At 43.2% G+C, this 18,044-nt stretch overlaps 1 protein-coding gene across 1 annotated transcript in view; it reads right to left on the bottom strand.

Moving 5' to 3' along the window:
- ism2a (isthmin 2a) overlaps positions 1-18,044 on the bottom strand; it is a 49,592-nt gene that overhangs the window by 12,042 nt on the left and 19,506 nt on the right. Inside the window, exons 2-4 of the mRNA XM_042330604.1 lie at positions 14,350-14,583; positions 7,997-8,260; positions 7,904-7,964 (exon numbers count right to left, since the gene is read on the bottom strand). Coding sequence (XP_042186538.1) covers positions 7,904-7,964; positions 7,997-8,260; positions 14,350-14,583 — 559 coding nt within the window. The remainder of the gene's footprint in view (positions 1-7,903; positions 7,965-7,996; positions 8,261-14,349; positions 14,584-18,044) is intronic.

The raw sequence follows: 18,044 nt of genomic DNA on the forward strand, positions 1-18,044 counted from the left end.
AGTTAATATGTTTTTGGCTAGTTGCCGTTGGTTGCTAGTTTGGGGCTAATTGTGAGCTCTGGGCCTGGTGTTGAATGAGATGGAGCCTTCTCCTGTTGGCAGACTACAGTGTGTGTGTGTGTGTGTCTGTCTGTGTGTGTGTGTGTGTGTGTGTCTTGAAGGAGCATTCTCATGTTGGCTGGCCAAGTCAAACAACACAGAGGTGTGGGTGACATGCTGCACTCCTCCACTCACTAACACTAATCCTGGAATGCTCTGTAGTCTCTGTAGCCACACACACACACACACCCACCCACCCACACACACACACACACACACACTGTCTCTCTTCCCGTCTTGTTCTTCCCTCCTTCATTCTGTTTCCTTCTCCCTCTTCCTCCTTGTCATCCCTCTCTCCATGTCTCTTTCTCTTAATAAACCCCACCTCCAACTCTCCCTTTCTTGCTCTCTTTCTTTTATGCATCCTCTGCTCAACACACAAGATGGATTTGTGTGACAAAACTGAGCACATAACATACATTATGGGTTCCTTAAATGTACAGTGCCAAATATAAACAAATAAGGTCTCCCAATGATAATGAACATGAATTTGGAGGATAGAAATGATTAAATATTAAAGCACTAAACCCATCACTAAAGGGTTCAGTCATACAAAAGTCATACTTAAATCCAAACTGGTTCTCTAGCAAATTAATAACAATGTCTCACCCCATGTTCAAGAATGCCCTTTTTCCCTTTATTGAGATTATAATAAATAACCTCCCAAACTCCCTATTTTTAAAACAAGCCATAGGTTGGTTGCAATTTATATTTAATCCACCAGAAAAAAAAACAGAACAAATAATACAACTAATATTGTCAAATATACTAATAGATTTAAAAAAAATAAAGATATATAAAATGTTTAAAAAAAAAAGTATAATCTTTGTAAATTATATCATAAATAGGACATTAGATCATTTATTTTGGTACTGTCCATATGTAGCTTGTTTTTGGTCACAGGTCCAGGAATGGCTGAATAATTGCAACATTTACCTGGAGCTAACTCTGCAGATAGCACTACTGGGTGACCTAAAAAGTCATAAACTGTGTTCGAATTCTCGCATCAACTGCACTAACCATACGCTTATTGGTTATGGTATGGATAAAGTTAGTATGCCAAAAGTTCCCGGATGTTGTACTAAATTTGCCAAAATATGAAGTATTCGAACACAGCTATAGTCAATCGATGAATAAAATAATAATACTTTTATCAAAAATCTGTAGAAATTATGAGAATAGAAAGGTTCAAAACTTTTATGACACATCACAGCCCAGTTGAAAAATACAGTATATGGCAAATAGAAATCCAATATGGAGGGTGTTAAGAGATAGACGGGAGGGGTTGAATGGAGCTGAAGGGTGGGACTAATAATAATAACTAATAACAACAAGATAACTAATGTAAAACATAATGTCTCCGTAAAATGTATATAGGGTCAGAACTTTTGTGAAAGAAACAGATGCGAGAGGTCGAGGTTAGAGGAAGGACAGGAGAATTATATATATATATTTTTAAACTATTGTAAAATAGACTGTGCCCGTAAAATGTATATAGTATGTATAAGCCGGAAGTTGTTGTATGTATAAGCCTTAGAGTTGTTGTTCAGTAGTTTTTCTCCAATTAGGGGAGGGGTGGAAGGGTTAGAAAGTAATAAAGGAAAAACTTTTACTTCATTACATTCCTAAAGAAAATGAAATACTTTTAACTCCATAATTTTTTCTTGACACCCAAAAGTACTTGTTACATTTTGAATGCTAAGCAGGACAGAAAAATGAGCAAATTCACACACTTATCAAGAGAACATCCCTGGTTATCCCTACCGCCTCTGATGTGACTTACTCACTAAACACATGCTTCGTTTGTAAATGATGTCTGGGTGTTGGAGCCTGCCCCTGGCTGTCCGTAAATTAAAATAAACAAGAAAATGATGCTGTCTGGTTTGCTTAATATAAGGAATTTAAAATGATTTACACTTGTACTTTTACTTTTGATCCTTAAGTATATTTTAGCAATTACATTTACTTTTGATACTGAAGTATATTTCAAACCAAATACTTTTAGACTTTTACTCTAGTAGTATTTTACTGGATAACTTTCACTTTTAGTCATTTTCTATTAAAGTATCTTGACTTTTACTCAAGTATGAGAATTGGGTACTTTTTCCATCACTGGCACTAAGTACTGTGTACGCATTTAGATGGCCATTTCATGACTTGCACAACATAAAGTAATTTAGGAGTCAGTTTGATGTGCAGCACTGAGTATACAAATGTAACTGCTTATTAGCATAAGCAGAGCCCACATGAAGATGGTGGAAGTGGGTGTGATCTAACAGATCTAGAAGTGTGTGTGTGTGTGTGTGTGTTGACATCATTGCAGTGGTAAGACTGTAATCACTTGCTAAGGGCTAGTTGGAAGACCTGACCACACAACAACACCACAAGCACTCTCAAAGCATGCTGGGTTAACAGAGCGAGAGAGGAATATAATGTTTTTTTGGGGGGAGGAGGATACACATCAAATCAAATTGAATTGGTCACATGCGCCAAATACAAAAGGTATAGACCTTACAGTGAAATACTTACTTACAAGCCCATAACCAACAATGCAGTTATAAGAAAAAACATGTTAAGTAAAAAATAAATACAGGGGGTACAGGTACAGAGTCAATGTGCGGGGGCACCGGTTAGTTGAGGTATTTGATGTAATATGTGCATGTAGGTAGAGTTAAAGTGACTATGCATAGATAATAAACAGAGAATAGCAGCAGCGTAAAAGAGGGGGGGCAACGCAAATAGTCTGGGTAGCGATTTGATTAGCTGTTCAGAAGTCTTTTGGACCTAGATTTGACGCTCTGGTACCGCTTGATGTGCAGTAGCAGAGAGAACAGTCTATGAGTAGGGTGGCTGGATTCTTTGACAATGGTTAGGGCCTTCCTCTGACACCGCCTGGTATACATGGCAGGGAGCTTGGCCCCGGTGATGTACTGGGCCGTACGCACCACCCTCTGTAGTGCCTTGCAGTGGGAGGCCGAGCAGTTGCCATACCAGGCAGTGATGCAACCAGTCAGGATGCTCTCGATGGTGCAGCTGTAGAACCTTTTGAACATCTGAGGACCCATGCCGAATCTTTTCAGTCTCCTGAGGGGAAATAGGCTTTGTCGTGCACTCCTCACGACTGTCTTGGTGTGTTTGGACCATGATAGTTTGTTGGTGATGTGGACACCAAGGAACTTGAACATCTCAACCTGCTCCACTACAGCCCCTGGTAAACGTCCTGGTAATCCATCTGGCCCTGCAGCCTTGTGAATGTTGACCTATTTAAAGGTCTTACTCACATTGGCTATGGAGAGTGTGATCACACAGTCGTCCGGAACAGCTGATTCTCTTGTGCATGTTTCAGTGTTACTTGCATCGAAGCGAGCATAGAAGTAATTTAGCTCTGGTAGGCTACAAGGCCCAATGGGCAGCACGTGCTTTCCTTAGTAGTCTGTAATAGTTTGCAAGCCCTGCCAAATCCGATGAGTGTTGGAGCTGGTGTAGTACGATTTGATCTTGGTCCTGTATTGATGCGTTGCCTGTTTGATGTTTCGTTGGAGGGAATAGCGGGATTTCTTAAAAGCTTCCGGGTTAGAGTCCCGCTCCTTGAAAGCAGCAGCTCTACCCTTTAGCTCAGTGGGGATGTTGCCTGTAATCCTTCTGGTTGGGGTATGTACGTACAGTCACTGTGGGGACGACGTCATCGATGCACTTATTGATGAAGCCAGTGACTGATGTACTCAATACCATCGGTGGTGTACTCAATGCCTTTGGAGGAATCCCTACAAGGCCCTCTGTGCTAGCAAAACAGTCCTGTAGCTTAAATTCTGACCACTTTTTATTGACCGAGTCACCGGTACTTCCTACTTTAGTTTTTGCTTGTAAGCAAGAATCAGGAGGATAGAATTATGGTCATATTTGTGTGTGGAGGAAAGGTGGTCTAGAGTTTTTTTTGGTTGCACATTTAACATGCCTGTAGAAATGCACATTTAACATGCTGGTAAATTTCCCTGCATTAAAGTCCCAGGCCACTAGGAGTGCCGCCTCTGGATGAGCATTTTCCATACTCTAAAAACCTCTAGACTTCCTTAGATATCGTTCACCAGCTGTTGTTTACAAATATACATAGACCGTCACCCCTTGTCTTACCAGAGGCTACTGTTCTATCCTGCCGATACAGTGTATAACCCGCCAGCTGTATGTTATTCATGTCGCCGTTCAACCACGACTTAGTGAAACATAAGATATTACAGTTTTTAATGTCCTGTTGGTAGGATATACGTGCTTGTTGTTAGTCTATTTTATTATCCAATAATTGTACGTTGGCTAATGGGACCGATGGTAAAGGCAAATTACCCACTCACCACCAGATCCTTACAAGGCACCCTGACCTTCGTCCTCGAAATCTCTGTCGCTTTCTCCTGCGAAAGACGGGGATGAGGGCCTTGTCGGGTGTCTGGAGTAAATCCCTCTTGCCCGACTCGTTAAAGAAATTCAATACGAGGTGAGTAATCGCTGTCCTGATTTCTAGAAGCTCTTTTCGGTCATAAGAGACGGCGGCAGAAACATTACGTACACAATCATTTAGAAATAACTCGACAAAACACACACAATAGCACAATTGATTAGGAGACTGTAAAACGGCAGCCATTCTCTCCTGTGCCATAGTCTAATCTCAGTGATTTTGGGGAAGGAAAGAGTAAATTAAGCTTGGCATTAAAAAGAGGGCCCCAATTGCCCCTCAACAAAACAGACATGGAATCACTGGTCACTTTAATAATGTTTACATACTGCTTTACTTATTTCATATGTACTGTATTCTAGTGTATTTTAGTCAATGCCATTCTGACATTGATCATTGTAATATTTATTTATTTATTAATTCCATTCTTTTACTTTTAGATGAATGTGTATTGTTGTGAATTGTTAGATACTACTACACTGTTGGAGCTCGGGAACACAAGAATTTCACTACACCCGCAATAACATCTGCTAAATATGTGTATGTGAAAAAAAATTGGATAAATAAAATAAAATAAAATTGGATTTGATTTGACAACTCCTGCCCCCCCTCCTCCACCCCCCTAAATGCCTGTGCTCCCCCCTCTCTTCAGTCTAAATGATCACAAATAAATATTAGTTGTTTGGCCAGGGGGTTGTGAGGAGACACCATGCCACCATTACCCTGAGACTCAGCCCAGCAGAGGTTCAAATGACTGCTCAATCCCAAGAACCAGTGTCAACTTCAAAGGACACACACAATGGACTGACGGTCGAGCGTTCGCTCTCTCAGTTCCTCCCTGAGCCTGCCCTCATGCTCTCCATCTCTTTCTTTCTCCCCCTTTCAATTTGATCTCTCCAGCCCACTAGTTTTATCTTTCCCGCTGTTATTATCTGACCTGTACTCTACCTTATCTTTAATCATGTCTTTAAATATTTTTTTTGTGTGATATTTTTTTTAATCGTTTTTTTTAGGGTACATTACCATACATTTCAAATGAGAAGTTTATAAAACCTGTACCCTTAGGCTACCACTCAAAATAACATTAAGAAATACATAGAGTTGAATAATAAATAATAGAAAACCAAAAAGATGTGGGCCTCCACCCCCACCCCCAACCTCCCATCCCATCCCATTCCCCCAACTAGACAACATGTCTCCACCCCCCCCACCCCCTATGCGAATAGTAATAGTAATAATCTATCAGAGCTCTTTTGGCAGAGCGCAACAGACAAAGCAGAGCCGTAGCACTGTGGGCTGACTGGTCTCACTTAGAGGTGACTGCCTACTGATCAGGTTAACAGCATTAGAGAGCTGTTAGCTAGTCTGGTGGCTAACTGCTACTGTCAGAGAGCGAGAGAGAACACTAAAACAACCAACCAAAAACCTGGAACACAGAGCCAGAGCCAAGAACTGAAGCTCTTTCCAGAGGGCTTAATGAATGAGCTTGAGGGTTGACAAGGAGAGTTCAAGGTTCACACAGATTATAACTACTGGAGGCGAATTAAGGTCTTCCTGAAAATGTTCCTACCGTCTTCATTGCATACAGCACTGTGACTTCACTAGTGTAATCATTCTATTTTGGCCATTTTATTTCAGTATGAGCCACATATTAAAATAGTTAGATACAGTTATCCCTGGAAGGGAATGGAGAGGATAAGGAAAGACTATACAGAGTAGCAGACATCAAGTCTGTAAGAGCATGTCTTGGGCAGTTTTCACTATAAAGATCAACCTTCTTGGATGTCTTATAATGGGACATAATGACCATCAAAAGCAGCATTTCTAAAGAGGCTAACCTACAGGCCTTACAGTATACAATATCAAGTTTACAGTAAGTTATCTCTAAATCTTTAAGTTCTTGGAACGTAAAGCTGAATTTCTAGGATGTCAACAAACACCTCTAATTGTCTCCCCATTAGACAGTAGGCCTAAACATCCAACAATGCAATCATCTTTCATGCCATGAACATGACTTTATCCAAGGTGAACACAGTACACCGAAACAGGCCAAGTCCTGTTCCTCCCTCTTCCTGGCTGGCTGTTTACAACTGATAGGCATCATAGAGGTGAGGGAGGGAGAGTTTGGAAGAGAGCCTCAGGGAGGGAGGGAGGGTTTGGAAGAGAGCCTCAGGGAGGGAGGGAGGGAGGGTTTGGAAGAGAGCCTCAGGGAGGGAGGGAGGGAGGGAGGGGGGGGCGAGGGAGGGAGGGAGGGAGTTGACATGTTTATGTAGCGGACCTTGATTGAACAGCCTCGAATCATAAATCATGTCGGAGGAACAGAGGGTAAGGCGGGGGGAGAAAAGGAGAGACAGTGGGGGACGGAGACAGTGGGGGACGGAGGCCCGTAGTATTGCTGTCTCTGAGCCTCGTGGAGGAAACTGTCAGGACAAAAACATCTCAGACAGCTCGCCACATACATGCCCTGACCACTGACCCCCGAACCATACACAAACACCAGCCCTCTCTCAGATCTGTGATCAGATCAGGGACACCAAACAAACATGAGGAACCCTCTTCTACAATAGAAAGGTACAGTAACAATACACAAGCCATACATTCTCTTAGAAACCTTATCTAATCATTGTCGAAGAAACTGAAGGGCCAAAACTTCTGCTTCCTGTGGGGCGTTTTAAAAAGGTGTCTTTTTAAGAGGATGTTATTTGCAGTGCATCGTCCAGGCAGGTGGTGGTGCTACACAATGGTACACATTGGATGTTCCGCAAATTGGAACACGGAGGGGTAGGAGTCCAAATCAATGTCAAATGGAGCTCGGAGGGCACTTCTCGGATGCATACTCTGTTTGTATAAATTTTGAAGCATACATCGATGCAAGCCGCAATAGAAAGTATGCACAGAATTATGATGCAACCATGTAAAACACGATGCAACATTTATTGAAATCAATAGCCATTGTTTGAGCTGAAGTGAGAGAAAATAAACTCTGGCTTCAGAATGACATGTTGCCCATTCACATCTCATACGTATTTGATCTTGATACGTTAATAAATAGATTCTATGTTCATTTTGGCATGTTTACCTCCCTACAATACCCACTGTAGTGTGTGCAGATGCAAGCCCATATGGGTCCGGGGAGTTCGAGTGCTTGTCAAATGTAATGTTTTATGCGTTTTCCATACTCTCATCCTCAAAAGAACATACTCAAGGGAACGTCCTCGTAGAATGCATGAGAGCGTGGAGCACGGTAGTATGCATATTGAGAAACACCCATTGTAACTTGATTCTGCTGAATTGTTCCTTCTTTATCTATAATTTTGTGATAATTACAAGAACAAAAACATTTAATCATAAAAAACATACCGTAGTTCTCCTTGGAGTCCCATCCCTTGTTGCTGCTCCAGCGGCTGCCCCAGCCACCCCCCACCCCCACGCCTGTCCCCACCCCAGTCCCCCGGTCCCACTAAGCACAGGTTCCTGCTCCTCAGGGTTGTAGTTATAGTCCCCTGTGGGCTGCTCCTGTTCCTCTAGGCTGGCCCTGCTGCCAGGCCCGCTCTCAGCCTGGTCTGGGTACTCCCAGAACAGAGGCCAGAACAGCTTCTTGTGGCCCAGCCACTCCTCCGATGACAGGGACCAGTCGTTGCGGCCCCCCTCCCCCCCCTCCTTGGCCAGGTCCATCTCCATCTCTGTCTGTGGGTCCTCCACCACCTCGATGGTCACCTGGAGGAGAGGGGGGAGGCAAGAGAGAACAAGAGACAGAGAGAGACATACAGAGAGAGAGAGAGAGAGAGAGAGAGCAAATACACTATGAAAGAGATCTTTTAGGTTTCAAATTAAATACTTTTTTCATTGCCTTGAACAACATGCCAATGCCAAACACACATGGTTTCTGCACCCTTCTCAACATGTGTGTACTAATTAAATACTAATTCAAGTGATAATACGAGTAGCAAAATCTTTCCCAGGTCTCCAGTCCTCCTTTCATGTATAGAATATTGCATTCTGTGTAATCACAACTGAATAATGTGAAACCTTTATAAAAGTTAACCTTTCTACAACTGGGAATTGAGGGTGTGATTTCACACTTCATAATTATCCTCAGCAAATTGCAACAAAATCATAGAGTAAATTGCCTCTGGACCGAAGCTGTTGCCAAGAGTAACATTCAACACAATTGCTTGTGTAATCTTATGGAGTCTTACAGGCTGCATCCTAAATGGCACACTATTCCCTATATAGTGCACTACTTTTGACCAGGACTGATAGTAATGCACTATATAGGGAGTAGGGTGCCATTTGGGTCACAGCCAGGGTGTCACAGACTCTGGTGCGATTGATGGCTAGCAATTATTGAACACACAGTACTTTCCCAGATGATAGTAAAACAGCCATGACTGTAGAGTAATACTGATAACACATACACTGGCCACAAAACTGCTTCTGTAACTGTAGTCACAGCAATCGAAGGCAGGCTAGTAACGGTAGGAAGAGAATGCAACAGAGGTTAAAGAAACTATGGGGATAGTGGAAAAACCCTTCCAGTACTGTATGTGATATGTACTTCCTGGTGAAAATATGACTAGGACCAGGTGCTTTTCCTGACATGACCTCACCGGGAAAAACTCTGGGTCCTAGTTATACCAGCAATAACAACTAGAGACCAGAGGTACTTCCCTGTAGCTCAGTTGGAAGAGCATGGCGCTTGCAACACCAGTGTTGTGGGTTTGATTCCCGCAGGGGACCCGTATGAAATGTATCCCCTCACTACTGTAAGTCGCTCTGGATAAGAGCGTCTGCTGAAATGTAAATGTTTCCATAGTCAGGCTACGTGTTCAGGGAAAACTCCTTGCTCAACCACTGTCCATTACCATTCTATATACTAACATTACTGCTTCTACTGTAAACAACCTAACATTTACAGCATCAGGCTCAGCCCCAGATGTGCAACATTGGAAAGAAAAATAAACAACCCCCTTCCACCCCCGTCAAACAACATGGTCTGTTCTGTCCCAGCCCTGTTGTCTTGGTGCCAGTCTGATGTCCTATCTGAACCCACTAGATTCTTGGGATGAACCAACCAGGGTACTGAGGGTGTGTAGGTAGGTTTGTAGACAGTGTGTCCAGGTATGTGTGATGAAGGGAGAAGGTAAGGAAGGTGGTTGGGGTAGTATGTGATGAAGGGAGGTAGAGAACAGAGTGGAAGAGTGAAAAGGGATGACGGGAGAGATACTTAGAGTGGGGTTGTAAAGGGAGGTGTATATGGAGAAAGCAGGATAGAGAAGCGAGGTGAAGTAGGGGAGGGGTGGAAGGAGTGAGGTGTGGGATAAGGGTGTGTGGTGGTGGAGAGGGAGGGATAGCTAGAGATGGAGGGAGCAAGATAGAGGGATAGGGGATAGACTGATAGACTGCCACGAGCCTGCAGGTCCAGACAAAGGCATGGTTGTTTATGCTTCTGCTAGTAGTTACCATCTGATGGCTGCTACAAGTGTTTATAAAGACAACCCACTGGCTAAAGACACAGATTAGGATGGTGAGTCATGGCTACTAGTCTTATGCCTGTCAGACCCTTAACATCATCTCATTCTCTCTCTGTCTCTCTCTCTGTGTCTCTCTCTGTCTCTACCTCACTCTCTGCTGACAATCATTGTCAGTAGACCAACAAGTCAAGGAAGATTCATATATCAAAATATGACAATGCTTGATTTAAAAACCAATAAGCGAAGTAGTAGGACATGACACACTGTTGCATCATTACAAGCCTGCATGATTCCAAGGGGCAAAGAGAGGACATAGCCAGCTCACTGTATGGCTCTTGCTAGTTGTCAGCGGGGTGAAGTTGGACTGTAGTGTACTGTACTGTATAAGACCTCTGCACATTGAAGCTGAGCTCTATTTCCTTCTCCCTGTCTGAGCGGTAAGTGGAGGAAGTGTATTAGGCCTAACTATGACCCATTATAGGCTGTGACTCATACATAACCATGGATCTGAAGGACAGGCACTTCCAGTATTAATGCCCCAGACAAACCATAGGGAACTAAGCCACTCCAGTAAAATATTTCCTGTGTATTGTCAATCAGGAGATTGTACTATGCAGATTGTTGTTAATTTGTCAACGATGATAGCAAGAGGGACGAGTGTTTGTGCGCATGTGTATTGGAAGACAAAAATATTTTAAACACCATTATTTATATATCGGACGCATTTGGTTCTATTCAAATCTACTCTATTGTTGTATTCTATTCCCCATAGTGTGCCAGTACAGTTTGGTACGGTTCACTCAGTTCGTCACGCTATGACCCTCCACAGTCAAAACCAATGAATTCCAGCCGACGTGATAACAAGGTAAAAAGCCCACTAAAGCAACCAAGGATATTAGCGGCTGGCTCCCAAAGAAAGACTTATAAAACCAAATAGCTTTGTCTGGTTCCTATAGACTAAAGGATGGCCCAATCCCACTTGGATCAAGAACACATTTTCCTTGTTATAATAACGAGGCTCTTTCAATTTCTGGATACCTGGGCTTCTCTTGTGTCAGTTTTTCCCCAAAGTCTAACTTAATTTCCTTTCAAATCCACTTGCACACATAAACCCTCTGCAATAACACTAAAAATAAAATGAACGTTTTTTTCTTCATACTTCTGTATAAAAAAGCACTTTTGAGATAATCAAGATCTGCTGCGCTTGGAGAGCATGTTAAAAAGTGCTTGTTAAAATAATAAAATAATGCGGTGACCTCTCACCCCTTAGATTTGGCTGTTTTCTCTGCTCTCTCCCTAAACCCCATGCAGATGTTTGAGCATCATGGCAGACTTGAAGCACCCCACTGTAAAGGTCTCGCATGGAGAAATTTAAGAGGCCGCTCCGACTCAAAACAGCTGTGAAGAAAGATGGGAGGGGGAGTCAGTGTATGTGTGTGCGTGTGCGCGCGCGCGCGTGTGTGTGTGCGTGCGTGTGTGTGTACATGCGTGTGTGTACATGCGTGTGTGTGCATTCACGTGTGTGTTGGGGTGATACAATAAGCTTTAGAGCAAACGCCCCACCTCCCTTCTTATTCTGGAGTCCCTGCAGCCTCTTACAATAATAGCAAGAAAGTAATTCAAGGGATAAATGATCAACTAAATGAAATGCAAGGAAAACAGAGAGTCTTATAAACTCTACTGTTGGCCAGTGGTTCACAGTGTGTTTGGAACAGTAGCAGCGATCAGATTTGAAACACCACTAGAGGAATACAGTCTCTAAACCTATTAAATACTGCCTTTTACCCAGGCCTAACTAGGGAACTTGAATTTTGTGCAAATCCTCATAGACATCAATGCATGATGTTCACAGAAGTCTGAGTTTTGTGCATGGGTGTCTAGTCAGGATTCAGCCCACTTTAAAGAAATTAACTTCCTTGCCCCGCTCAGTAAATGTTTCCTTCTTAACTTACTCGGTTACGAAGAACATGAGTAATTAAGTGTTTTTCATGCCGGATCAAAACATGGTACACTCTAAGAAAAAAAAGGTGCTATCTAGAACCTAAAAGGGTTCTTCGGCTGTCCCCATAGGAGAACCCTCTGAAGAACCCTTTTGAGTTACATGTATAACCCTTTCCAGAGAGTGTTCTACATTGAACCCAAAAGAGTTATAACTGGAACCCCCCGAAAATTCTACCTGGAACCAAAAAGGGTTCTCCTATGGGGACTGCCAAAGAACCCTTTGGGAACCCATTTTTTCTAAGAGTGTACCATACCTTGTACCATCCCTTGGATACAATAATTTGATGAGCTACGTTCTGCTAGTTGCCTCCAGGGCAGGCACAGTTTGATACTATCAACACTTTTCCAACCATCCATTGTTACCCATCAGCTAACATTTACTGAAAGCACTCAATCCAGCAATCTGGTACCTCAGTCGTTTTCTGTTAACCTTAAGTCATTATGCTTCTAAATTACTCTAACACGCAGCCCCGTGAGAATTAGCTGTCAACCAGGCTTTGGCATGGCTCACACTTTATACAGACTGGATTGCAAAACCAGGTGCAAAAGTTTGTCGCTGAATAAATTGGCTGTCAACAATAATGATGCATATATGCAGCGCTGTGTGTGTGTGTGTGTGTGTGTGTGTGTGTGTGTGTGTGTGTGTGTGTGTGTGTGTGTGTGTGTGTGTGTGTGTGTGTGTGTGCATGTGTGTGTGTGTGTGTGTGTGTGTGTGTGTGTGTGCATGTGTGTGTGTGTGTGTGTGTGTGTGTGTGCATGTGTGTGTGTGTTAGGCTTACGGTAATCCTGTACATAGTATCATTAAAAACATCCTGAAATCTTTGCTGTGACAGTTGTCCTTCCCTACGCCAGAGCGATAGGGTACTATAAAGCTTTGGGGTCATTGAGACAACGGTTAGATAGTAACATTATTACAATAAGCTTCCTTCCAATTGATCATGAATATAAAGATACAGACTTCATCCCAATGCTCTTCAATAGCTTCCTTTTATTCAATTCTTCACTCTACACTAACAGTAGATCCGATAACACTACTGGTAGATCTGAAAGGAACATTGGATGGATGTAAGCAATACTGGAAACTCTACTAAGCCCATACAACCATAACATGTGTGATATATTCTAATGTACTAAACAGAAGAGCTCCAGAGATACACTCTATATACAAAAGTATGTGGACACCCCTTCAACGTAGTGGATTCAGCTATTCAGCCACACACATTGTTGACGAATTGAGTGTATATAATTGAGCACACAGTCATGAAATCTCCATAGACAAACATTGGCAGTAGAATGGCCTTACTGAAGAGCTCAGTGACTCAATGTGGCACCGTCAACTCTGCCCTGCTAGAGTTGCCCCGGTCAACTGTAAGTGCTGCTATTGTGATATGGAATCATCTAGGTGAACCAACGGCTCAGCCACGATGTGGTAGGCCACACAAGCTCACAGAACAGGACCGCCGAGGGCTGAAGCACGTAGCGCGTAGAAAAATCATCTGTCCTCGGTTGCAACACTCACTACCGAGTTCCAAACTGCCTCTGAAAGCAACATCAGCACAATAACTGTTCGTTGGGAGCTTCATGAAAAGGGTTTCCATGGCCGAGCAGCCGCACACAAGCCTAAGATCACCATGCGCAATGCGAAGCGTTGGCTGGAGTGTTATAAAGCTTTCCGCCATTGGACTCTGGAGCAGTTTGGTGGAGGAGGAATAATTGTCTGGGGATGTATTTCATGGTTTAGGCTAGGCCCCTTAGTTCCTGTGAAGGGAAATCTTAACGCCACAGCATGCAATGACATTCTAGACGATTCTATGCCTCCAACTTTTTGGCAACAGTTTGAGGAAGGCCCTTTCCGCTTTCAGCATGACAATGCCCCTGTGCACAAAGCAAGGTCCATACTGAAATGATTTGTCGAGATCGGTGTGGAAGAACTTGACTGGCCTGCTCAGAGCCGTGAACTCAACCCCATCAAACACCTTTGGTATGAATTGGAACGCCGAATGTGAGTCAGGCCTAATCGCCCAACACCAGTGCCCAACCTCACTAATGCTCTTGTGGCTGAATGGAAGCAAGTCCCCGCAGCAATGTTCCAACATTTAGTGGAAGGCCATCCCAGAAGAGTGGAGGCTGTTATAGCAGCAAAGGGGGGGACCATCTTCATATTAATGCCCATGATTTTAAAAATAGACGTTTGATGGGCAGGTGTCCACATACATTTGGTCATGTAGTGTACTATATAATACATAGTGTAATATTTCATTATGTGTCCTCTCCTACCTGTATGTTAGGGTTGTGTAAACCTGCCTATTCATTAGGGTTGTGAAAACCTACCTGTATATTAGGGTTGTGAGATCCCAGGTCTGCGTTGGCCAGCTCAGGGAAGTTCCTGAGGTCCAGGATGAAGGGTTCTGGGTCCTCCTCTGGTTCTGGTTTGGGCAGAACCCCCTGGGACCAGCCACGGCGTCGGGGTCTCTGAGAGGATGGGTTGGATGATGCCAAGCTCTGGAGCTGGTTCTGCTGCTGGAGGTCCTCCAGAGTCTCACCCACATCGCCACCTGGGCTAGCCTGAGATATCACCAAAAGAAAAAAGAGATCAATTATTTCATTTTTTCATGCATCACCTCATACAGGTTGATAGTAGATGACAGATAATCCATCCATTGAGATGATCCCTGAGAGTAGGTATCTCTTTAACAAGAGTCCTGATGCAGGCCCATGCACCAGCTTTGTCCTATTGTTGCAACACTATATTTTGGATCAGAACATTTTCTCAGAATGTTTTTAAAATGTTGTGAAATGTTCAGAGACAATAATCTTATAAATGTTGATACAAGATGACATTTCTGTGGCATTACAGAACATTCCACACGTAGTTAGATAAGACTGAATGAACATGCTGAAGACTGACTGAATGAAGATAACAACAAATGAGCTAATTCAATTTCACATCATCATGACCTAACCGGAGGTGTATACTATGAAGTAAGCTAGATCTACTCAGGCTTTTCTAAAGACAGCCAGCTTCAGTTAGCTTCACATTCCAGCTCAGGCTTCATCCATACTACGATGGTCATGGCTCACATCAACAGCATCCTCCCGGATACCCTAGACTCACTCCAATTCACATACCACCCCAACTGACGCAATCTCAATCGCACTCCACACTGCCCTTTCCCACCTAGACAAAAGGAACACCTATGTGAGAATGCTGTTCATTGACTACAGCTCAGCGTTCAACACCATAGTGCCCACAAAGCTCATCATTAAGCTAAGGACCCTGGGACTAAATACCTCCCTCTGCAACTGGATCCTGGACTTCCTGACGGGCCACCCCCAGGTGGTAAGGGTAGGCAATAACTTGCTGATCCTCAACACTGGGGCCCCTCAGGGGTGTGTACTTAGTCCCATCCTGTACTCCCTGTTCACCCACGACTGCATGGCCAAACACGACTCCAACACCATTATTAAGTTTGCTGATGATACAAGTGGTAGGCCTGATCACCAATAACGATGAGACAGCCTATAGGGAGGAGGTCAGAGAACTGGCAGTGTGGTGCCAGGACAACAACCTCTCCCTCAATGTGAGGAGCTGATCGTGGACTACAGAAAAAGGTGGGCCGAACATTGACAGGCTGTAGTGGAGCGGGTCGAGAGTTTTAAGATCCTTGGTGTCCACATCACCAACGAACTATCATGGTCCAAACCCACCAAGACAGTCGTGAAGAGGGCACGACAAAACATTTTCCCCCTTAGGAGACTGTTTGGCATGGGTCCCCAGATCCTCAAAAAGTTATACAGCTGCACCATCGAGTTGGTTGCATCACTGCCTGGTATGGCAACTTCTGGGCATCTGACCATAAGGCGCTACAGAGGGTAGTGCATATGGCCCAGTACAACACTAGGGCCAAGCTTCCTGCCATCCAGGACCTATATAATAGGCGGTGTCAGAGGAAAGCCCATAAAATTGTTAGAGACTCCAGTCACCCAAGTCATAGACGGTTTTCTCTGCAACCGCACGGCAGGCGGTACTGGAGCACCAAGTCTAGGACCAAAAGGCTCCTTAGCAGCTTCTACCCCCAAGTCATAAGACTGCTGAACAATTAATCAAATGTCCACCGGACTATTTACATTGACCCCTCCCACCACCATTTGTTTTGTACACTGCTGCTACTCGCTGTTTATTATCTATGCATAATCACGTCACCACTACCTACATGTACAAATTACCTCAACTAGCCTGTACTCTCACACACTGACTTGTATGTAGCCTCGTTATTGTTATTTTATTGTGTTACTTTTTATAATTTCTACTTTAGTTTATTTGGTAAATATTTTCTTGAACTGCAATGTTGGTTAAGGGCTTCTAAGTAAGCATTTCACGGTAAGGTCTACACTTGTTGTATTCGGCGCATGTGACAAATAAAGTTTGATTTGATTTTGATTTGATATCACTTGTCCACCTGGCAGTAATTCTAGGAGGCTTGTAACTGCGGGTGCATGTTGCACATGGCTAGTCGAACGCTGAACTCTTTATTGAAACAATGCTGAAACATCAATCCATGGGCGAGTCAGTGCCCCATTTTCATTTATGTCCAAATCAAAATGAAAAAAAGTTATCTTGCCATTTCAGCAGGCTATTGTGTCAAATACGCTTTTACAAGTGCTGTCTTCATGTTATTACTTATCCTTAATGTCGTCTTTGTTGTGCTTTGGTGTGCTTATCATTGCACAAGCACCTTTTTTCCCACTTCTTTCGATAAAATAATTGTATTAAGTCATTGTATACACAAGTTTTACTTTATGTGAAGTTTTAAATGCATTCTGTCATTGCTAAATGTGTAATGTGGTAGGTATTTTAACATGACTATTTTTAACACACAAAAAAACATTTGATGAATAAAATATTTAATCAGTCGTCCTCAAATGAAGGGGAAGGATGACGCAATCTTTATGAGGGAGGAAATCTGATTTCATTGTTCCTCAACTCCCAGCTCAGATTCAGGATAAATGGAGTTAGCCTTGCGTTAGCCTGCCTGGGAGCAGATTAGTTCTGAAGGATTCATTCCCATAGAGATTAAACTGGCTAAAAGGTGAGTCACTTTCATGGTACCGGTTATCCCGAGTTGAACTCAAAGTTGACCAAAGTTACCTCTGTAAATGCTCAAACCTGATTCCTAGTATAGGGCTCTGAGACAAAGCAAAACACAACACTTAACAGTATGGATGTTTCTGCACCACGCACCTTAATAACCACAATGGGCTCCCGAGTGGCGCAGTGGTCTAAGGCACTGCATTTCAGTGCTAGAGGTGTCACTACAGACCCTGGTTCGCTTCCAGGCTGTATCACAACTGGCCGTGATTGGGAGTCCCATAGGACGATGCACAATTGTCCCAGTGTAAGAATGTGTTCTTAACTGACTTGCCGAGTTAAATAAATCAAATGGAAATAAGTATCTGACTTTATTGTGCTGTCATGTTTAAAATGTGTGTACTGTTTATACAGTATGTATTATTCTTTATCAATCAAAGTACAAACAACACAACTCAAGTCAAAGCTGTTTTACTCCACAAGGTATGTAGGTATCTTCTTTACAGAGAAGAGATTTAGTCAGTCTGTCAGTCTACATCACAGCTGGTTGGCGTTAGCAGTAATACCGTTTACAGGGATAGAGGTTTGGAGTGAAGCCTGGGATGGTACAAGCAGGTAGAATATCACACACACATACACACAAACACATTCACACACGCACGGACGTGTACACGCACACACACACAAATCTCCATCATCTGGTTCACTTTAGTATGTAGTCCGTGAGTCTGGGCCGAGAGAGAGGCCTCTTGAGTCAACAACATCAAACCCAGCTGAGTCACTTGACACTGACTGTGCTTTGTCCGTCTGTCTAACCCATCTCTGTCTGTCTGTCTGTCTAACCCATCACTGTCTTTCTTCATGGTAGGATATCACACTGTACTGTTCTTATGGATATACAGTGGGTATCAGAAGTATTCACCCCACTTGGATTTCT

Source organism: Oncorhynchus tshawytscha, linkage group LG11 (genome assembly GCF_018296145.1).
Source record: "Oncorhynchus tshawytscha isolate Ot180627B linkage group LG11, Otsh_v2.0, whole genome shotgun sequence".
Lineage (NCBI taxonomy): Eukaryota > Metazoa > Chordata > Actinopteri > Salmoniformes > Salmonidae > Oncorhynchus > Oncorhynchus tshawytscha.